A 22,157-nucleotide genomic window follows, 5' to 3' on the forward strand; every position below is an offset into this window, starting at 1 on the left:
GGCCCCACAGAGCCCCTTCCACGTCCCAGGCTCTGTTCCAGCTGGGTTAGATCAATGCATATTTGAAATACAGGAAGGAGCTCGCGGGACTGACCCGAACTCCGTCAACAGGTTCAGCAGAGCAAACTGAAAGTTATCTCCCAGGTTAAAGGGAACCTCCCAAGGCTGCCCAAGAGTTGGCGGCGGCGGGCGCCGGGCTGGAGGCCTGCGCCTTTAAGGAGCCAGGGGACGGGGGGGCGGGGCAGGAAGACGACTCCCCGGAGAAGCCGCCACCGGCTAGGTGTTTTTTTGAGAGGGGGCGGGCCAGACCCTTTTTTTGGACTCCACCCCCTTTCCGGCGGCCGCGTCCCCCTTCCGCCCCTGGCGGGAGGGCAGGGGGTTGGAGGGCCTAAGAGCAGACCCAGTCAGGGAGCTCCCCGCTGGGCGTCCGGCCCGCAGAGGCGCGAGTTTGCTGACTCGGAGGGAGCTGCTGGGGCGGGGGCGAGTGCTAATAATACCCGTTTGTCCCGCAGCCGCGCTTTACAGTTTACACAGCTGTCACCTTCGTTCCTCCTTAATTAATAATAAAAATAGCCGCCTTTCGGGAGCGCGGGCGGGGCGCCAAGCCGGGTGCCGAGCACAGTACGAGCCCGGCCCCCAGAGGCGGCCCTCGCCACAGGATCCCCATTTTCCAGAGCGGGAAGCCGAGGCTCAGCCCCGCGCCGCGAATTGGCCGAGGTCACCCGGCGGGCCAGCGGCTCCGGGACCGAGGCGCGGGGCGGGGTGAGGCGGAGCGCAGTGCTTTCCCCGAGTCCCCGGGGCGGCGCGGGGCGGGGCGGGCTGCGCGGAGGGCGGGGGCGCGCGCGGATGGCCATCTTAAGTGGCCGCCGGGAGCTCAGGGACGCTGTCCGGGGAAGGGGGCGCCGGAGCAGCCTGGGAGGTGGGGGTCTGCGTGCGGCGGCCGGGATCCCGGGAGGGAACTTTTTCCTAGACGGGCCAGGGGAGCCTCCTGACCTCGGACTGCTGAACCCCGCCAAGGCCTGGCCTGCGGGTGTGGGGGCCGGTGCTGGGGAACTTGGCCGAGAGGGGGAAGGGCTCTGCCGGGCTGGGAGGGGCTGCGTGAGGGGCTCGAGGACTTCGCACCTCATCTGGGGGAGCGGATCTTCATGGAGGGGATCTCCTCGTGGGATTTGCCGGAGTCCGGACCCCGCGGAGTTAGGGGGCTGCGTTTCTTGGGAGTTGGGGGGCCCTGCCCGCATAGGTGGAGGGAAGAGGATTGGGGGGTCGTCCTGGATCCTTCGCAGGTTTGGGGAACTCGATGCAGCCAAGCTGTACCGGGGCCGAGAGGAAAAGCCGTGGAGTGGAATCAGACCTTTATGGGGCATAGGGGTCATATCACTGGGAGAACTGAAGAGCGCCGAATTTTCCGGGAGGTGCCTGGATCCCGAAGTGTCGGGACCAGGATGGGAGGACTTACATTTCGATGGGGGTTTGGGGACTGGATCTCTTCGGGTGAGTGATGGAGGCAGTATCATCGTGAGGTCTGGGAGATCCCAGGCCCAGCGGGAAGGTGGGGGCACCATCCCCGCTGGAGGAGGCTGGGGGCAGGGGCAGCCAGGGCTGCGGGCCGAGCGGAGGGGGAGGGGGCGGCCGCCGGCTCTGCGCTCCGCTCCCGCCCCTCCCCCGCCTCCTCTGAACAAACTTTTCTTTCTCTTCAAGTTGAGGCCGGCGCTGCGGGCAGCAGCGGCTGCGCGGCAAACTAGGCGGCCTCCGCCGCGGAGCGCCGAGTCCCGACCCTCGTCTCTGTCGGGCCCACGGATCCTAAAGCCCGGGCCCCGCGTCCCGGGCCCGGCCCCAGCCCCAGCCTTAGCCCCTAGCGTCCCGGGGCGGATGGCGCGGGGCGGCGGGCCCGGGCAGCGCTGAGCCCTGCGCGGGCCATGGCTTCGGCCTGCGGGGCGCCGGGCCCGGGGGGCGCAGCGCCAGGGGGCTCGCTGGGCAGCCAGGCCCCCGCCTGGTACCACCGCGACCTGAGCCGCGCGGCTGCGGAGGAGCTGCTGGCCCGGGCAGGCCGAGATGGCAGCTTCCTGGTCCGAGACAGCGAGAGCGTAGCGGGGGCCTTCGCGCTCTGCGTCCTGTGAGTGGGGCGGGAGCTCCTTGTGGGCTGGCTGAGACTGGGAGTGTGGGGAGGGCCCGGGTCAGGGTGCCTGGGATGGTGGGATTCCAGACCCGCCTCCAACCGCCAGAGTAGGGGTCTTGGCTTTCTCCTGGGTCTGAGGAAGGATGCAGGGGCACTTCCTGCTGTGTGCCTTGGGGCACTTTCAGGAGCCTTGAGGGCAGAGGATGTGGGGTTCTGCGGCCCAGTGTGGCTGTGATGGACGAAAAATTCGGGTATTTCCCGGCAGACCCCTTCAGGCATCCTCCAGGGAGCAGGGGAGAGGATGTGCCTTCCACGTTGTGTGCAGTCCCGTTTGGATAGGGACTGAGTGGTGAGCAGGAGAGGGAGTTGGGATAGAGGGACTGACGGGGTGTGTGGGGTGCCCGGCAGCTTCCTTAGGGCTCCTTTCTGTGCTCTGGGATTCTGCCTGGCTGTGTATGGCTGATGGGGGTGGTGGTGGGTGGTGTAGAGAGGAAGGCTTGGGGAAGCAGTGGCTGAGGCTGTATGGGACCTTGCTATTATTTATGAACCAATGAGTGAGTGTTTGAGCTCTGGCTCTGGGCTTGAGCCCTGGTTACCTGACTGTCCTAGCCCCCTGAGCTACCAGTGCTGAGAACAGAGCTAGACTTGGCGCTTGTCTGAGTGGGCCGGGTCCTGCGGCTGTGCCTGTCAGCCAAGTGTGGTAGTGGTGCTGGGGTGAGTTAGCACTTATGGTTTTGCAGTCTTCTCCCTGTCCTGTACCCCCTGCCTTGGAGTCTGACACTGAGTTGGCTTCTGTGGGCCTCTCAGTGGGAGTAGTGAGTGGGAATCTTGAGGGGGGGGCTGCTTTATTTAGATCTTTCTTAGCCCTGTGAACTCCCTCCCAAACTCCTCCCGATGTTGGTTCCTTACCCCTTTGTTCTCCTGACATCTTTGGTTAGGGGGCACATTGACCTAGACCACGGAAGACTTTTTTTTTTTTTTTTTTTTTGACAGAGTCTCACTCTGTTGCCCAGGCTGGAGTGCAGTATCATGATCATGGCTCACTGCAACCTCCGACTTCTGGGTTCAGACGGTTCTTTTGCCTCAGCCTCCTAAGTAGTTGGGATTACAGGCGCTCACCATCAAGCCCGGCTAATTTTTGTATTTTTAGTAGAGATGGTGTTTCACCATATTGGCCAGGCTGGTCTTGAACTCCTGACCTCAAGTGATCCACCCACCTTGGCCTCCCAAACTGCTAGGATTACAGGTGTGAGCCACCTCGCCCAGCCGGGGGTCATTTTTAATTGTTACAACTGGGATGATGCTATTGACATCTAGTGGGTAGAAGCCAGGAATACTGCTAAATATTCTACAGTGCACAAGACAATCCCTCACAACAAAGAACTGCAATCCAAAATGTCAGTGGTATGGAGGTTGAAAAACTCGCCTAGGCAATTGACCCAGCAAGGAAGGGGCCCTATAAGTCTCAGCTTATGCCTCAAGTCTGAGGCCCGTAGGGGGAGACTAAGGAGGGACAGACCAGGCAGATGAATATCTCGGAGTCCTGCCTCCCAGCCCCCTCTGAGGCATACCCTCTAATTAGGCTGGGGAGGGAGGCAGGTGCTGGGTCAGCTGTTGAGTGGGAGGGGGACAGCTGGGGCCTGTGTCTGGGTAAGGAACATTATTGTCCCAGTAGAGGCAGAATCCTGGCCCCATTGCCAGGGGAGGCTGTGAATGGGGTGAGGGGGTCTCACTGTGAGTGGGGGCTTCAGGTTTGCCAGCTGACTGGCTTCTCCCTGAATCTCAAGAGCCTGGGGCTTAAGGATCAGATGTCGGCAATCAGATGAGGGCAATATCTTAGATTTGCTTAATACACACACACTTGCTTACCTATATACATTTCGGGTGCTCATGGATAACATGCAAGACATGCCCCAGCCCCAGCAGGCACAAGCAATCTGACCAGCAGGCCAGGATACCGCCCTGGCTTTTGCCATGGTTTAAAATCCCAACTCTACCTTTCACTTACTCTGTGACCTTAGGCAAATCACTTTTCCTCTTTGAGCCTGTTTCCTCAGCTGGAGAAAGGGGATAATAATATCTGCTTAAAAATGTGAGAATTAAATAAGATCTATAGGACACTGGGTACCCAGCCTGTCACAGATAGGATTTAGTCAATGGTATGCTATTGCAATAAACACAGACAGTGTCTATAATAGTCTACCAAGGAACACCGGGTCACAGGCAGACACCCAGCATAAGCAGCCAGGAGAGCCACTGAGGGGGCCATGGTGTGGGGGGTCCTCATCTCCTTCCTGCCCAACACCTAGGGTGACTCCTCCTGGGTAACTCCTGGGGGAAACACGCCCTGAGGTGTGGAGGCAGAGGATTTTCCATCCCCCACTGAGTATGCACCTGGCTCAGCTGTCACCTGTTCAGCTGCGGCCGCCGTCTGTCAGCACCCCTGTTGCCCCTCCTTGGCTTGGGGCTCCTAGAGGCCCAGGTCTCCCATGGGGGCCCTCTTCGGTGGGAAAGCCTAGGGTGATGCCCCCACACTCCTCGGCAAAACTGCCCTAGACATACCTGACTCCAGCAGAGCCAGACAGCAGCATAAATACAGGAGGCACACGCATATTAGCATGTTGCCTGTGTGTGCAGAGGCTAACCAGGCTTCTGAAGACTCTTACTCTGGCGGGGGGCCCAGACTGGTACCACAGCCTAGAGGGGCTGTTTAGACAGCTGTGGAGGCCACAAAAGAGCTGCCTGTTGCTTCCCGGGCCCTGCCCTGTGGTGGGTGTGGAGTCTGTAGGTCTGGTGGGGAGAGGGGGGTGTTCTGGTCAATCCTGCCCTTATTGGCAACACTAGGAGGGTGGAAGTGGACCAGCCCATCATTAACCCTGTGCAGTCTGGGCAGGTGGGTTGAGGGAAACCAAGCTGAGGGTGTTGGGATGCTGAGCTTCTGGCAGGAAGAAGGGGTGCTTTGGGTCTTACTAGCCTGGGAGTGACAGATTCTGGCCCTGCCTTGGTGTAGGTATCAGAAGCATGTGCACACGTATCGAATTCTGCCTGATGGAGAAGATTTCTTGGCTGTGCAGGTAGGACCTTGGGCCCTTGACCCCTGACCTTGATCCAGCTTAGGGCTTGGGGACCATCTGGCTGACCCTTCCTCCCACCCTTGCTGGCCCACAGACCTCACAGGGTGTGCCTGTGCGCCGCTTCCAGACCCTGGGCGAGCTTATCGGCCTGTATGCCCAGCCTAACCAGGGCCTTGTATGTGCCCTGCTGCTTCCTGTAGAGGGGGAGCGGGAGCCGGACCCTCCAGATGACCGGGATGCCTCAGGTACTAGTGTGTGGGTTCCCTCCCTGCCCCTGTCCCTTGGCTCTCCCTGCATCTTCCCAGCCCCGATTCTCAACCCTACCTCTCCTGTAGCCCCCTTGCCCTTGGCCATGATGCCGGCACCCTTTATCCCTCTTTCCACGGAAGTCACTTTGCAGCTGCATTATGCCTCCCACCGTGTGTGGGAGGCCCAGATAGCTGCCCACTGACCTCTGCCCACAGATGGGGAGGATGACAAGCCCCCGCTGCCCCCGCGCTCTGGCTCTACCAGCATTTCTGCCCACACTGGGCCCAGCAGTCCCCTGCCAATCCCTGAGACTCCCACAACTCCAGCTGCTGAGAGGTGAGACCCCTACCCCATCCACTGAGCAGGAGACTCTTTCTCCTTTGAGAACTGTTTTCCTACTAAAGGTGCAGAGGCCTTCTAAGCCCTCACCAGGGACCCCCCACCCTACCTCAGCCCAGAGGCAGATGCCCTGATTCATCCCATCCTGGTTGCCACAAATACTGTCTCTTCTAGGGATGGGGCAGGGGTGCTGGGACAGGACAGCAGGACCTCCACTGACTTCTTTACCCCTTCCCGAAGTGCTCCCAATGGGCTAAGCACCGTCTCACACGAGTACCTGAAAGGCAGCTACGGGCTGGACCTGGAGGCTGTGCGGGGTGGAGCCAGCCACCTGCCCCACCTCACCCGTACCCTCGCCACCTCATGTCGGAGGCTGCACAGGTATCTGGGACATCCAGCTCCATGCATTACCCTTACTTCTGACCTGTGCTTGCCTGCTCCCTGGCTGTACAGGTGCCCTGACCTCTGACCCTGAACAGTCAACTAGCCACTACTTGCTGACTTTCCTTACCTGGTACCCTTTATCCTTGTGGTGAGGTGGAGGCTACACCCAGCACCCCCTTTCCTGTACTTAGGTCTGGGTGGGAATTCTTCTGACCTGATGTCTCCCCTAGTGAGGTGGACAAGGTCCTGTCAGGCCTGGAGATCCTGTCCAAGGTGTTTGACCAGCAGAGCTCGCCGATGGTGACCCGCCTTTTGCAGCAGCAGGTGGGATTGTAGGGAGACCTCCGGGAGGTGGGTTCGTGTTCTGGAGTTGGCTGGGAGGCTCTGCTTAGGTGACTGTTATACAAGCCTGGTTCTTTCTCCCCCCGCAGAACCTGCCACAGACAGGGGAGCAGGAACTAGAGAGCCTGGTGATGAAGCTGTCAGTGCTAAAGGACTTCCTGTCAGGCATTCAGAAGAAGGTGGCATGACCTCTGACCCTTGCCCGCCGATTCACTGGCCACTGTCATTAGCTTAGCACTGATCTCAACCTTGAGTCTACAACTTAACATTGGCCCCAGCGTCAATTGTGTCCCTCCCTGCCCCAGGCTTCAGTGTGTCCCCTGACTTCACCCTGCCCTTAATCCCTCCAGGCCCTGAAGGCCCTACAGGACATGAGCTCCACAGCACCCCCGGCTCCGCAGCCATCCACACGTAAGGCCAAGACCATCCCTGTGCAGGCCTTTGAGGTACATGGCAGTGGGGCCTCATGGGGCAAAGGGCAGTTGGAGGGGACTGGGGTGCTGCCTGCCCTAAGGTCTTGTCAGCAGCCTTCCACCTGGCCTGCAGGTGAAGCTAGATGTGACCCTGGGTGACCTGACCAAGATCGGGAAGTCGCAGAAGTTCACACTGAGCGTGGATGTGGAGGGTGGGCGGCTGGTGCTGCTGCGGAGACAGCGGGACTCGCAGGAGGACTGGACCACCTTCACGCATGACCGCAGTGAGCCAGGGCCAGACCTGGGAGGGGTGGGCAGGGGGGAGCCCCCAGCCTAGGGGCACAGGCCCATGTGACCCGTCCTTCATGCCCTAGTCCGCCAGCTCATTAAGTCCCAGCGTGTCCAGAACAAGCTGGGTGTTGTGTTTGAAAAGGAGAAGGACCGGACTCAGCGCAAGGACTTCATCTTTGTCAGTGCCCGGGTGAGCAGCAGGCTGGGCCAGGCCACTGGGGACAGCCGGGGTCCTCACATGGGCGCTTCCCATTGGATGGGAACAGAAGGAACACATGATGTAGGCATGCCATCCCTCCTGGCAGGGGTGAGTCTGCCAGGTGACAGTGTTGAGAACGGGTGGCCTGAGGGTGGATAACATTTACAGCACTGTTACATGCTTGAGCAGTGGGTATACAGTGGAGAACCAGACAGACCTCTCCTCATGGACATGAGCTGTCTAGCAGGGTATCCCTGTGGAAGGGGGGCTTCCGGAATGCCTACCTGCTCCTGAGTGGCTGCTGTTCTTCCAGAAGCGGGAGGCCTTTTGCCAGCTGCTGCAGCTCATGAAGAACAAGCACTCCAAGCAGGATGAGCCGGACATGATCTCTGTCTTCATAGGCACCTGGAACATGGGTCAGGCACAAGCTTGGGCTGGGGCTGGGGTCGGGGAGAGCGATGGCCCCAGAGCAGGGGGCTAACCCCTCCAGACCCACCTCACCCCCTTCATCTCCAGGAAGTGTACCACCTCCGAAAAACGTGACATCCTGGTTCACATCGAAGGGTCTGGGAAAGACCCTGGATGAGGTCACAGTGACCATACCCCATGACATATATGTCTTTGGGACTCAGGAGAACTCAGTGGGCGACCGTGAGTGGCTGGACCTACTACGTGGGGGCCTCAAGGAGCTTACGGATCTGGATTACCGCCCGGTGAGGAGGGTCATCTTGTGCAGCCCCTGTCCTCACACACCACCTCCAAACTATCCTACTTCATGGGCACATGAAGTAGGAGCTCAGCCTCACTGGCTTTTTCTCTGGTCCTGGAGCATATCCTTTGGGAGATCTGACCTGAGTCCTTCACGCCACAAGAGGAACCATTTCTCTCCAGTCCCTTAGGAAGAGGGGTGGCAAGCCTTCCTATCCTGTGATGGACACAAAAGTCTATTTATCATCCAGGGGGAAATGCAGGCAGTGGGTGCAGCAGGGCAATGGTGACCATGCACTCTCCACCTAGATTGCCATGCAATCACTGTGGAACATCAAGGTGGCGGTGCTGGTCAAGCCAGAGCACGAGAACCGTATCAGCCATGTCAGTACGTCCAGTGTGAAGACTGGCATTGCCAACACCCTGGGTAAGCAGGGCTGGTGGGTGCCCAAGGGTGGCAGTGTCCCTCTGTCCATGGCTTCTCCTTCCTCTTTAGCCTAGGATCCCCTGTTTTTGGTGATCTTCACTTCCCCATATGTAGGGTACTTTGAACTTTGGAAAGCACATTCATATTCGAAATCTCTCTCAGCCTCCCTGGGAAGGCAAGGCTAGGATAATTACCCGCTTTTCGCAGATGATAAAACTCAAACCCAGAGTGGTTGAGGTGCCCTGTCCAAGGTCACACAGCAAGGTCTCCTGATTTTCGGTCTGGTCCTCTCTCAGGATAGATTCTGTTGAGAATCTGCAGGGCCTTTCAACTTCACCCTTGGGGCCCCCGGAGATCTCCAGGGGCTGTACTCACGCATACAGACAGACTTAGGCCATCCACATAGACCATGTGTGCCCAGTGAGGACCCCCAGGGAAGGTGTGGGTGTGTGCAGGGGCCCGCCCACGTCAAAGTGTCTGGTGGGCTCAGCAGGAGGATCCTCTCACTTTGGCTTTGAGAAGCAGAAGGGAGAGTTGGGAGCCCTCTGAGGGTGACCTTGGCCTTCCTCTCTTGCTTGCCTTAACAGGGAACAAGGGGGCTGTGGGCGTCTCCTTCATGTTCAATGGCACCTCATTTGGCTTTGTGAATTGTCACCTCACCTCAGGAAGTGAGAAGACGGCTCGGTGAGGGGGCACCTTTCTTGTGGTCTGTTTACACCCATCTCCTGTTTACCCAAGGCCTGTTCCCACTCCCATATCTGAGTCCATGACCCTCCTGTAGGCCTGTCTCCAGAGACCCCCTGCTCTCTTATCCCAACTCAAGACCCTTCTGTTCCCAACCCTGACCTTGTCTCCAGGGACCCAGATCCCTACCCCATCCCTGACTGCCGAGATTTCTTCCCTTTATGCCTATCTTTGTCTTCTGGCCCTGACCCTGGGGATCTCCTCCTCCCCACCCTGCACCCCTCACTCTAGGAGGAACCAGAACTACTTGGACATCCTGCGGCTGCTCTCGCTGGGCGACCGGCAGCTCAGTGCCTTTGACATCTCTCTGCGTTTCACACACCTCTTCTGGTTTGGGGACCTTAACTACCGCCTGGACATGGATATCCAGGTACGAGCAGGGCCCTGCCGTGGCTGTAGGGAGACTAAGGACCACATGGGCTATCACCCCTGGTTCTAGCTCAGGAGGAAAGTTTCCAGCCTTTGTGTCCCCCACCCCAGGAGATCCTGAACTACATCAGCAGGAAGGAGTTTGAGCCCCTGCTCAGGGTGGACCAGCTCAACCTGGAGCGGGAGAAGCACAAGGTCTTCCTTCGATTCAGTGAGTGTGGGCCTGGCAGGTGGAGAGCTGAGGGCTGGGAGGCTTGTGGTATCTCTGGGTGTCAGGGCCCTGAACCCCACCTGTCCCCTGCTTTCTTAGGTGAGGAGGAGATCTCCTTCCCACCCACCTACCGCTATGAGCGGGGTTCCCGGGACACATATGCCTGGCACAAGCAGAAACCAACTGGGGTGAGCCAAAACAGCATGGGCCTTGGGGGACACCAGGCCTGGGACGAATCAAGAATTTGGGTGAAGGGTGTGGGCCTCTGCAGCTACCAGTCCAGCCTCCATGGCCCCTCTGAGACCTTTGGGTGATTCTGGGTATTGTGAGGATCCAAGAAGGGAGGTGGGTGCTGGGGCCCCTTGTAATAGAAGTGTGGGGACTCATCAACTCTGAAGTGGGGTCCATGCCAAGCAGCCCCCTAGCTATCAGTGCTAACCATGCTGCCATCCCCTGCCCCAGGTCCGGACCAATGTGCCCTCATGGTGTGATCGGATTCTGTGGAAATCCTACCCTGAAACTCATGTCATCTGCAATTCTTATGGTCAGAGCTTCCTGGACAGGGTGATGGGGGATATGGAGTGGTCCCCTTCTGGACTCTGCCTTAACTTTGGGAGGTGGGAGCAGAGGGCAGGACTATTCCCCCTGAGTCCCCATTCCTATCCCCACTCCCCAGGTTGTACTGATGACATCGTCTCCAGCGACCACTCCCCTGTGTTTGGGACATTTGAGGTTGGAGTTACCTCCCAGTTCATCTCCAAGAAAGGTGACTGTTCCAGATATGCTTGTGGATGTGGCATAATCTGGGTGGGCACCGGTGGTGGCTTTGGGATGTACCATAGGTTTGACTATGTAAGTGTGTGTGTGAATGTGTACCAGTGAGTGCAGGAGTGTTTCTGAAGGTGTGATGTGTCAGGGTGTCTGTGCACCTGAGCCATCACAAGTGTTCTATGCCCATGGGCATGTGTGTACATACGTGGGTGTACATGAATCTGTGTGTCTGTGTCTGCCTAGGGCTGATATGCCTGGAGGCGTGGCAGGTTGTTGGTGGGTAATCCCACAGGGATTCTGGTCCCTAGTACCCTCTTCAATGGGTCTTTTATCCTTGGGTTGTCTCTTTGCTCTGGTCCAGTGTCTGAGCTCTGGAGTTTCCCCATTGGTGACTTGGAACTGGGGATGCCTCTCCTGGCCCTGCCTCCTGTTCTGCCAGGGCCCCTGATTTCAAATCCCAGGGCCCTGCCTCTGTCCCAGTCCTCCTGTGATCCTCTCATGCCCTCTCAGCCCTCCTGTTTGCCCTCCTCCCTTTCCCTGCAGGGCTCTCAAAGACTTCAGACCAGGCCTACATTGAGTTTGAGAGCATCGAGGCCATTGTGAAGACAGCCAGCCGCACCAAGTTCTTTATTGAGTTCTACTCCACCTGCCTGGAGGGTAAGAGGCGGGGCAGGGGCTGGGTGTGGGCCAAGGGGGATGGGAGGCCAGAGGGTGCCCCTAGCAGTCAGCCCCCTACTTAGGGGGAAGGGAAGCTAGGAGGTGGTACTCAGTTGGGTGTCTCCTACCCTCACCCCAGAATACAAGAAGAGCTTTGAGAATGATGCCCAGAGCAGTGACAACATCAACTTCCTCAAAGTGCAGTGGTCTTCACGCCAGCTGCCCACGGTGAGGCTGTGGGCAGGTTCCCTGCTTATGGGTGAGGGCACAGAGAGGGGTGCAGAATAATTTATTGGGGAGCCTGCCTGGGAGGGAGTGTAGGGCCAGCAGAGCACGTGTGCGTGTGTGTGTGTGGATGAGTGAGGATAAAGGTCTTTGCTTTATTTTGGGAGGTGGAAGCTTGTTGCAGTTTATTCATTCAGGAGATGCGTCTTAAGCTTTTGTTAAATGTCAGGTCCTGTGTTGGCTACTGAGGACACAGAAAGTTAGTTACTGTGATGCTAAGTGCTGTAAAAGGCCCGTACAGGGCTGTGTCTTCTACATTAAGGATTTGGCTCTTCCCTGAAGAGCTGAGTGTGAGTAGCACAGATGACCTGAGGGTGGGGAATGAGTGGTGTCAGGGGCAGTGTGCGGGAGGGGCAGGGGGAAGTGGCTGGGCTTTGTTCCTCACTGGGCCTCCCTGCTTCCCAGCTCAAACCAATTCTGGCTGATATCGAGTACCTGCAGGACCAGCACCTCCTGCTCACAGTCAAGTCAATGGATGGCTATGAATCCTATGGTGAGGGGTGAGGAGTGCTGACGGGAACAGGAGGAAGCCAGACTAGGGCCCTAGATTGGCTTGGTAATTTGCTGGTCTGTCCCATCTGCCCCTTAGGGGAGTGTGTGGTTGCACTCAAGTCCATGATTGGCAGCACGGCCCAACAGTTCCTGACCTTCCTGTCCCACCGCGGCGAGGAGACAGGCAATATCCGTGGCTCCATGAAGGTGCGGGTGCCCACGGAGCGCCTGGGCACCCGTGAGCGGCTCTATGGTGGGGACTCCACTGGGACGTGAGATAGGGTGGTGTGAACAGATCTAGGAGGGCAGGACCAGGGTTGGGGGGCATGTTGGAATCTCTGGGGTACCTGGAGGTTCTGTAGCCACAGATGGGAATAGTCCTGCTCCAAGGCATAGCTGGGAAAGGGCTAGGAGGCCCAGTGGGTGTCTGTGGGATCCAGGAGCCCAGGTCTCCTCTGAGTCTCCCTTCCTGCCCCCCTCAGAGTGGATCAGCATTGATAAGGATGAGGCAGGAGCAAAGAGCAAAGTGCCCTCTGTGTCCCGAGGCAGCCAGGAGCCCAGGTGAGCTAGGGCTGTGTTGAATGTCATGTGAAAGGGTACCTAGGGGCACCTGGTCAGCCCCACTTCATCTCCCCTCTCCTGTACATCCCTGGCAGGTCAGGGAGCCGCAAGCCAGCTTTCACAGAGGCCTCCTGCCCGCTCTCCAGGTTATTTGAAGAGCCAGATAAACCGCCACCAACTGGGAGGCCGCCAGCCCCACCCCGAGCAGCTCCCCGGGAGGAGCCCTTGACCCCCAGGTGAGAGGAGGAAGCTGTCACACACCCCACCCCCCCCAATTATCCATCACTATCCCCTGCAGGATCTCAGGGGCGGCCTGGGGATTATCAGCTGCCTGGGTGCTCTGCCATCCTGTGGTTAGAAGTGCTGTGCCCTTATGCCTGTGGCTACTCTGGCCAGCCAGACTACCCTTAGGTGTGGCTCTGAGTCAAAAGGAGCACAGTCAGCCTTTCCTCTCAATTCCGCCTTTTAAAATGGAATTGGAAATTGTTTCTAAGACAGTTCCATCCATGTAAACAGACCTAACTTGAGCCTTCTGTTTGGAGGAGGCACACGGCTTGGCCTGGGATTTCCCAGGGTACCTTCTTTGGAACTCTGTCCAGCAAGAGGCCCCACTTGAAATGGGTTTGTGGTCAAATGGGTTTGCGAAATACTTTTTTCTAGATTCTTTTCTTAGACATTCCCACTGCACATTAGTATTAGCAAAAGCTCTGAGCATGTGGACAGGAAGGAAACTCCTTTTCAACTCATTTTATCTAGTTTCCTAAACTTAATGGGCCAGAAAGCTTATTTTCCACATAACTGTTACCATCCTGGGGAATTAGTGCTCTGTGTCACACTTTGGGAAAGTGAGGATTGCTTTCTAATTATATCCAACTGTTGCTTAAACTTACAAACTCCTAGGTTCAGTTTGGTACTTTTTACTCATCTTCAGCTATCGTCAGTCACTGGGGTTTTATCCCCAGGCTTGAGCAAGACCCACCTAAATCTCTGAGAAAGATTTTGCAGTGGATTGACCACAGGTGCCTTGAGAGGCTTTCCAAATCTGGCCTCTCATTAAAGGGTTTACTTGCCCTGTCTTCTGGCACCTCTATTCTGACCCTTTAAGCTCCGGTTTCATGGTTACATATAAAGTTATGAAAGATCTGGCCGGGCGCGGTGGCTCAAGCCTGTAATCCCAGCACTTTGGGAGGCCGAGGCGGGTGGATCACGAGGTCAAGAGATCGAGACCATCCTGGTCAACACGGTGAAACCCCGTCTCTACTAAAAATACAAAACATTAGCTGGGCATGGTGGCGCGTGCCTGTAATCCCAGCTACTGAGGAGGCTGAGGCAGGAGAATTGCCTGAACCCAGGAGGCGGAGGTTGCAGTGAGCCGAGATCGTGCCATTGCACTCCAGCCTGGGTAACAAGAGTGAAACTCGGTCTCAAAAAAAAAAAAAAAAAAAAAGTTATGAAAGATCTGAGAATCTTAGCAAGTGAGGCACAGGACTGTAGGGTTATCTATTCAAAGGGTTATCTTCCCCCTGACTTTAGAGATGAATAAACTAAAGGCAGGTGATGTGCTCAAGGTCATGGGAAAGTCTAGGACCAGGGGCCCTTCTGACTCCCTTCCAGTTCTCCCATTGCTCCCACTGCCTTAGATCTGGGTTGCTGGGTCCTGGCTTAGTCATCCTGCTTCTACACCCAGGTTGAAGTCAGAGGGAGCTCCTGAACCAGAAGGGCTGGTGGCCCCTCCACCCAAGAACAGCTTCAATAACCCTGCCTACTACGTCCTTGAAGGGGTCCCACACCAGCTGCTGCCCCCGGAGCCACCCTCGCCTGCCAGGGCCCCTGTCCCACCTGCCACCAAGAACAAAGTGGCCATCACAGTGCCTGCTCCACAGCTTGGGCGCCACCGACCCCCTCGTGTGGGAGAGGGGAGTTCTTCAGATGAGGAGTCTGGAGGCACTCTGCCCCCTCCAGACTTTCCACCTCCACCACTGCCAGACTCAGCCATCTTCCTGCCCCCCGGCCTGGATCCTTTACCAGGGCCAGTGGTCCGGGGTCGTGGTGGGGGTGAGGCCCGTGGCCCACCACCTCCCAAAGCCCATCCAAGGCCCCCACTGCCCCCAGGCCCCTCACCAGCCAGCACTTTCCTAGGGGAAGTGGCCAGTGGGGACGACAGGTCCTGCTCGGTGCTGCAGATGGCCAAGACGCTGAGCGAGGTGGACTACGCCCCTGCTGGGCCTGCACGCTCAGCACTCCTCCCAGGCCCCCTGGAACTGCAGCCACCCCGGGGACTGCCGTCTGACTATGGCCGGCCCCTCAGCTTCCCTCCACCCCGTATCCGGGAGAGCATCCAGGAGGACCTGGCAGAGGAGGTGTGTGGAGCAGGGTGGCTGGCTGGGTGTGCCTGAGGACTGTGCTTGCCTACAGACTGGTACCATTTCACTGCACCATTCAGCACTCAGGATGTCCCCTCCACCCTGAACTGAGCACCAGGAAGTTAGGAGACACATGAAGCAGCCCAGCCCTTCCCTCCCTTTTCCCCAGAGCATGCAGCAGAAAGTGACCGTCTGCAGGTCTTTCTCTAGGGGGCACTGAGCTCCACCTGACATGCCCTGTTTTCTTAGGCTCCGTGCCCGCAGGGCGGGCGGGCCAGCAGGCTGGGCGAGGCGGGCATGGGCGCCTGGCTGCGGGCCATCGGCTTGGAGCGCTATGAGGAGGGCCTGGTGCATAATGGCTGGGACGACTTGGAGTTTCTCAGGTTGGGGAGGGGCTGACCCCGGGGGCGGAGCTGGTGCCCTCAGGACCCCCTAGCCCATCTCACCTCCCAGCCTCTTTTACCCCACAGTGACATCACTGAGGAGGACCTGGAGGAGGCTGGGGTGCAGGACCCGGCTCACAAGCGCCTCCTTCTGGACACCCTGCAGCTCAGCAAGTGATAGCGGAGGCACCACAAAGCTGCGAACTCAGAGCCCCTCCCTGCTACCAAGGCCCACATATGGCCCCAGGGTTGAAAAGTTGTGAGGGTCAGGGCAGTATCTCTCTGCCTATTAATGGGGTGTCTATTTATTGGGGGTCTGCATTCCCCACTACCCAATCATTTGGAGCCCTAATGAGGACATCCTGTCCATGGCTGTTTTAGGCTCAGGGCAGAAGGTCAGTTGCCATGGTTACTGAGGACGCTGGTTACTCTGGTGCTGTCCTTTTACTGGACCCCACCTCCCAGCCCCAGGGTTGCCCACAGGGGTCCAGTTGGATACATCTGGGCCCCCACTTTTACTGGTGTTTCTGTGGCTCTCCACCAGGCCTGAACCACAGGAGAGAAGCTCTGCCAGGACTTCCCCTCTCCTGCTGGGGGTGGGGGCGGGTGTCCATCCGGAAATGAAGGAATAGCCCGAGAACCGGGCCGGGGTTTATTTAAGCTGTTTTGTGTGGGTTGGGGGAGGGAGGGCACCTTAATATTGGGGTTGGTTGGGGTGGGGCAGGATCTCAGCCATAAAGTGCCAGTTTGCTTAGTTCTCACTGTCTCCTGGTCTGTGCTGCTCTGTGCTGGGGATGCAGGGTGGTGCGGGGAGGGAGGTTCCTCGCGGGTCTCAGCCTGGGACAGGGTCTTGCAGGCAGCCTGTCCCCATCCTGGGCACTCAAAAGGGTTTCGGTGTGATGTCTTCAATAAATTAAGTTTTATTTGGATTGAGTGAAACTCACCTCAATAAATTACAAGTTTTTCAAAGAAAAAGGACAACCAAAAAAATTGGAAAAAAGAGAACCCCTCTGTCCCTTTCCTTGGGCAGCCCCTCCAGTCCTCTAACGGGTCCACTCTGTGCCAGATGGGCTAGAGAAGAGAGGGGATACAGGATGAACTGACACTGGCCACTGATTATCCCGGCAACCACCAGCCTCTCTATGGGTGGGATTAGGGCAGGTGGGCCTGCGGCGTGGGGCAGGGGGCTCTTCCGGTCACCAAGGTAAGGAGTGACCCAGTCATTGCAGAGCCAGGGAGGGCGGCCCCGAGGGGTGAGTCAGCGGACTCTCGTGGTCACCAAGGTAAGGGGGGACCCAGCCGCTGCAGAGCCAGGGAAGGGGGCTGTGCCGCTTCTTCAGGACCTTCACTTTGAGGGCACTGTTATGGACAGGCCTCATGTGATCCCGCCTCCAAAGAAGGCAAAGCTAGAGGGTGGGTGAGGACGAGAGTGGCCCTGACTTGGTCTCCAGAACTGGGGAGGACACACCCAGGGGTGAGACAGTAGAGACTGGGGACGGATGGGAACTTCCAGATGGGTGGCCAGGATGGGAGGGGCTGTCAGGTCCTGGAGGGGCAGGGATGTCTTTGGGGGCAGGCTCGGAGCCTCCAGAGGCCGGCGGCTAGAAGAGATTGGTCTTCAATGCGGGGCCGGGCTTCCGGTGAAAGGAGGACAGAACCCCGGAGAAGGGCCCGGGGCCTGACTCGGCCGGCTGCCAGGCCTTAAGTAGTTCGGCTGCTCCGGCACCGGGTCCACCGCCCCCACCGCCCGTCACGCCAGCCCACAATGCGCCCTTGAGCGGCTGTGGCCCCGGCCCAGGCCCCGGTCCAGAGCCCAGGGCGACAGGCAGCGGGCTGGGGCTCAGGCGCGGGCTGGCCAGGCCAGGTGCAGGCGGCGGTGGCGGCGGCAGCGACGCGGTGCTGTCCGGCGTGGGGCTGCACGTGGACTCCTTAGAGTCGTCGTCCTCGGAGGAGCAGCGCGCCTCGCCCTTCTTGGCGCCTGCCGTGCCCGCAGTGCCCTTGGCGCTGGCCGCACGCTCCTGTTTGCGGAACTTGGCCCGGCGGTTCTGGAACCAGACCTGCGGGCACAGGGGCCAGTCAGCCTGGAGAACGTGTGGGGTCAGCCCGCGGCCGCAAGGCTCGAGTGAGATCCTGGTTCCGAAAGAACCCGGCCTGGGTTCTTACTAGTTGGAGGGGCCTTCGGCCCTTCAGTACGTGCACAGCCCGCTGACTTCTGCGCGCTCCACTGGCGCCTGCCTCCAGATCCCCAGGTTCTAGCCCTTGGGATCCACTCGCCCGCGGACTCCGCTGCCTCCCAGCACTCTTGGTCTCCGGGAGGGGACCCTGCCTTCGTCCCCCTCACCCTAAGTTCTTCCCCCAATGCCTTCTTTTAGGAAGCTCTGGGATTTCCCTCCTGGAGTGTTCCAGGGCTGTGGAGAGCAGTTTAGGGCACCAGAGAAACCTTTTGTCCAGGGCGTCCAGTCAAGGCGTACCAACTGAACATCTGTACACGGAGTTGTACAGACAACAGCCTGCTCTAGCTCGGCTCTCTTCGGCCCTGCGCCTGCCACAACCTCAGCCTCCCGGGCTCCGGGTTTTCAAAGCTGCAGCGTCGGGTAGGGAACCCCAGGGGTGCTGACTAGCAAGCTCCCACTCCTCCTCAGCTCCGCCCTGAGGTCTCCTGGGGCTCCTACTCCTCCCTCCTAGCTCAAGCATCACTCGGAATGTCCTGCTCTAGCAGGGAGACAGCAGAGGCAGCCTGGAGCTAAACAGATCAGGTCTCCCAAGGGTCTCCAAGTTCTGGCCCTGCTGCCTCCCGAGGCTGCCCAAACACACTAGGATTGCGCCCTGCCTTCGGGCTGCATCTGCCTGGATTCCCCCACCCCCAGGTGTCAGGCATTAAGTTCCCACACCTCCTTCCAGGCGTACACAATCTCGAACACACACGTGCATACACGCACCTGCACGCGAGCCTCAGTGAGGTCGATCTTGAGCGCCAGCTCCTCACGTGTGTAAATGTCGGGGTAGTGAGTCTCCGCGAAGACGCGTTCCAGTTCCTTAAGCTGCGCGCTGGTGAACGTGGTGCGGATGCGCCTCTGCTTGCGCTTCTCGTGCAGGCCAGACGGCTCTGGGAAGAACTTGTAGGGCACTGCGGGTGTGTGCAGGAGGGAGGGCAACGAGGATGGGGGAGTGAGAAGCAGAGTTCAACCCCTTGTATCCAGTTCCAGGGGGAATCGCACACCTCCCCTGTCCCTGGCCTGGTCCCTCCTCTAGGTCCCGGCAGCCTGGGGCCAAGCGTCCTCCCTATCACTCAATGGAGCTGGTGGGATAAAAGCAGACGGAGATCACGGAGACTTGAGCCCCAAAAGCCGCCAAGGGGAAACCATAATCCAATACTCCAGCCAAGACCCCCACCACTGTCGTCGCCCTCCTCCCATGCCCTGTTCCCTCCACCTCCCCATGTTCCCTGCACCCCCGTTCAACCCCTGGCTCCAGCCCTCCCTTCCTTTCTGTCTCTCAGCTCATCTTCAGGTCGTGCTCCATCAACCCTGGACCTGGATGTCTGTCAGGTCTCAACACCATTGCCAGTCTCCCCACTACCCAGTTCTGAGCCAAGGCTCTGCAACGGAGACCCTCCCACTGGCCCTCCATTCAGCCCTACCACCAACCTTCCCACGGGCTCTCAGCTGTATACAGATTCGGCTCCCTCTACCTATCCACCTCTCCCCTTCCCAAGCCTCATTTCTTCAATCCTGCCCCACACCCCTGACCCCCATTCTCCTTTAGATGATCACCTCTTCCTTATCTTCCTCCATTTGAATCTCTCTTCAATTTTCCCCTTCTTGGCCACTCTTCTCTTTTAGAAGGCTTCTTCCATCTTCTCTTTGCCCTTCTTCTTCCTCCCCAGGCAACTTCTCCATATCACATCTCCTCCAAAGCCAACACTCAGCCCCCAACTCTCTTCCTATACCCCTCCCAGTCTCCACTGCCCCACAGTGTCTCTAACCCTGGTTTAGATCAGCATATTCATCAGTGGTCTCCAATCTCCATCTTTGTCCATCTCTCTAGGTCTCCATCTCCCTTGATTCTTGCCTCCAGCACCCCATTTGTATCCCCATCTTCCTCATCTCTATTCTAATCTCTCTTGGTCCCATCACCTGATTTTTATCTGTCTCCCCAACTCTGAGTCCCCATTTCTCCTAGGATTTCCAGTGCTTCCACCTCTGCTCCATCTCTCTGTACCTTATCCCCATCTCCCTGGTCTCAAAACCCTGTATCTCTGGAGCCTGTCTCCCCTCTCCCTAATCCCCACCCTCATAGTTCAGGGTATCCAATCTTCCCACCCTGGTTCTCATTTTTCATATCTCTCCCCGCAGTCCCCACCCTAGGGATTTTTTTTTTTTTTTTCTTTCGAGACGGAGTCTCATTCTGTCGCTCAGGCTGGAGTGCAATGGCACAGTCTCAGCTCATTGCAACCTCTGCCTCCCGGTTTCAAGCAATTCTCCTGCCTCAGCCTCCCAAGTAGATGGGATTACATTCGTGGGCCATCACGCCTGGCTAATTTTTTTTTTTTTTTTTGTATTTTTAGTAGAGATGGGGTTTCACCATGTTGGTCAGGCTGGTCTCGAACTCCTGACCTCAAGTGATCCACCCGCCTTGGCCTCCCAAAGTGCTGGGATTACAGGCGTCACACCCGGCCCTTAGGCCCCAGTCTTCTACTTGGGTCCCAGGTGGTTTTCCCACGAGGAAAAGAGATAAGAAAATTCCATAGGGCAGGCTGGGACTCAAATCAGAGGGATGGGATGACTGAGAAGCTCAGTGAGGTTGAGGGTTTGGACAGGGACTTAGATAAAAAAATCTTGGGGATGCAGGAGCTGCTTCTGGGTTCTGCAGGACTCTAGCTGGGAGGCTCTGTAGGGAAATGGGGAAATACAAGCGGTTTAATGACCCGGGCCCCTTTATTGCGGGCTACTAGGTCTGGTTTTGGTGGCTGCAGAAGGGTTCGGGCCCAGGCAGGATGGGTCCAAGACAGGGCGGGAGGGGCCTTATGGCCACCGGGGCTCTAGGAAGCTTCTCCTCTGGGCAGCTCAGCTTCCTGCAGAGGTCCTTGCTGGGGGGGGGGGTCATGCATCTTGTGGGGCAGGGGTGATGGGGTGGGGTGGTAAGTGTTGTTAGTACTGAGCTGGGAGCCTTTTTCAAAGATCCAGGGCTTGTAGAGGTTTAGTGATCAGTCTTTGCAGGTGGGGAGGGGAAGGCCTAACAAGGGGCCCAGAGGTGGATGGGGATCTATTTCCTTCACCTGAAGGGTACGAGACAGAGATCTGGCAACGAGAAAAAGAAGCAGGAGCGATGAAAGGGTGAGGCTCATGCTTGCGGAGGGGAACCTAGTATTCTGGGGGTCTCTCGGGGCATTGGAGGGTCTGGCCAAGGGAGGAATGGGGGCGGTTGAGGGGGACAGTCCATTTATTTGGCGAGCGGGCCCGGGGATTCTGCAGGAATTGGAGGGAGAGCTGGGCCGGGGCTGCGCTCACCTGCCGAGTAGGGCGCGGGCTGGTGGTCGCGTAGAGCGCCAAGCGCGCAGTTGGAGGAGCCGAGTGCGGGGCAGGGCGGCCCTGCCGCGGGGAAGGTGGGCCGCAGGGGGCTGTATTGGAAGCCGCCGGGCTGGCTGCAGGCGCCAAAGTCGCCGTAGGCGGACGCCTCCATGGCCGCCACGCACGAGTCGTACGAATTGAGGTAGGAGTAGTCCATCGGCCCGGGGGGCGGGGGCGGGGGCCGGGGCAGGCCGGGTTGGGGTCGGGGTCCGGGTGGATGTCGGAAGGGAGGTTCGAGCGCCAGGCTCCGAGGACCCGAGGCTAGCTCTGAGCGCCCGAGAGTCCGCCCGCCCCGTCGCGGCCGCACTCCGCCCGGGTGCAACGCAAGTGCAGCCGGCCCGGCCCGCGCGCCTTTTAACGCGCAGGACCCCGCGGAGGGGGCGGGGCGGGGCGAGCTCCGGGGGGCGGGGCCTGGGCGGCCCAGAACCCGCCCTCAGCCGCCCCGACCCCCACCCCGAAGGTTCCCCGCCGCCCTCTTAGGGCTCTATATATGTGGAGCGGGGATGCGCGGGACCCTATCCCCGGTGTCCCTATCCTGCCCCAATCCGGAGCAGACCGTCGGTCCCTACAGAGAGTCCGAGACCTGAGGGTCCCGACCCCTTTCCCGGGCCTCCCCACCTGCGGCCCCGCGAAAGGGAGGCGAGGCAGGCCTGGCAGCGCTTGTGTGAAGAAGTTAATTCAATTCCCTCTGATATAACCGAGTTATTCCGATCCGGCCCCTCTGCCCCGCCCCTAGCGAGGTCCCAACCCGGCGGAGACTTGCGGAGGCGGCCCAGAAAGGGGGATGGAGACCGGGAAGAGATGGAGCCTGGGATGGGGACAGGGAGGGGACGTGGGTAGACAGAGGAGGCAGAGACCAGGAGGGAAGGGACAGAAACAGTGACGGAGACAGGGGCAAGAGATACAGGTACACAGAGGGAGACGGGATGGAGCGGGGACAAGGCAGAGATAGGAGACGAGGGTAAGAGAGAGACTTGGGGGAGACAGGGACAGAGGCGGACGAGAAAGAGTGAGGCAAGCAAGGAAACAGAAGGGGTCGGGATGAAACACGGACGGCAACCAGGATTGCTACGGAGAATAGGAGAGGGATGAGACAAAACAGAGGCAGGAATCGTGAGACAGACACATACATGCCCAGGGACAGCCTGAGAGAGACAGGGCCAGGGACAGCCACGAGAGCAGGAGCAGAGGCTGAGGGCGGAGAGAAAG

At 58.6% G+C, this 22,157-nt stretch overlaps 2 protein-coding genes across 4 annotated transcripts; one reads left to right on the forward strand and one right to left on the reverse strand.

Moving 5' to 3' along the window:
- Positions 1-1,882: 1,882 nt before the first annotated feature.
- Positions 1,883-16,313, forward strand: INPPL1 (inositol polyphosphate phosphatase like 1). Of its 3 annotated transcripts, none has more exons than XM_017532927.2 (28): positions 1,883-2,113; positions 5,127-5,190; positions 5,285-5,435; positions 5,655-5,775; positions 6,019-6,159; positions 6,393-6,486; positions 6,594-6,683; positions 6,855-6,950; positions 7,051-7,201; positions 7,292-7,398; positions 7,721-7,823; positions 7,924-8,120; positions 8,425-8,542; positions 9,130-9,226; positions 9,518-9,656; positions 9,767-9,866; positions 9,966-10,054; positions 10,329-10,410; positions 10,543-10,632; positions 11,181-11,294; positions 11,434-11,522; positions 11,985-12,072; positions 12,169-12,324; positions 12,554-12,632; positions 12,728-12,868; positions 14,320-14,992; positions 15,245-15,378; positions 15,466-16,313. In XM_017532927.2, the coding sequence occupies exons 1-28, from the start codon at positions 1,917-1,919 to the stop codon at positions 15,554-15,556; spliced, it is 3,792 nt and encodes a 1,263-aa protein (XP_017388416.1). In that variant the 5' UTR covers positions 1,883-1,916; the 3' UTR covers positions 15,557-16,313. The 3 variants fall into 3 exon arrangements, with proteins under 3 accessions (XP_017388416.1, XP_017388418.1, XP_017388419.1); XM_017532929.2 differs by having other exon boundaries at positions 12,779-12,868; XM_017532930.2 differs by lacking the exon at positions 15,245-15,378.
- PHOX2A (paired like homeobox 2A) lies at positions 15,903-21,271 on the reverse strand. The gene is made up of 3 exons (XM_017532931.2): positions 20,889-21,271; positions 18,318-18,505; positions 15,903-17,435 (listed from the first exon to the last, which is right to left on the reverse strand). The coding sequence occupies exons 1-3, from the start codon at positions 21,103-21,105 to the stop codon at positions 16,980-16,982; spliced, it is 861 nt and encodes a 286-aa protein (XP_017388420.1). The 5' UTR covers positions 21,106-21,271; the 3' UTR covers positions 15,903-16,979.
- Positions 21,272-22,157: the final 886 nt, after the last annotated feature.

This window comes from Cebus imitator, unplaced genomic scaffold (genome assembly GCF_001604975.1).
Source record: "Cebus imitator isolate Cc_AM_T3 unplaced genomic scaffold, Cebus_imitator-1.0 Scaffold79, whole genome shotgun sequence".
NCBI classification, from domain to species: Eukaryota; Metazoa; Chordata; class Mammalia; order Primates; family Cebidae; genus Cebus; species Cebus imitator.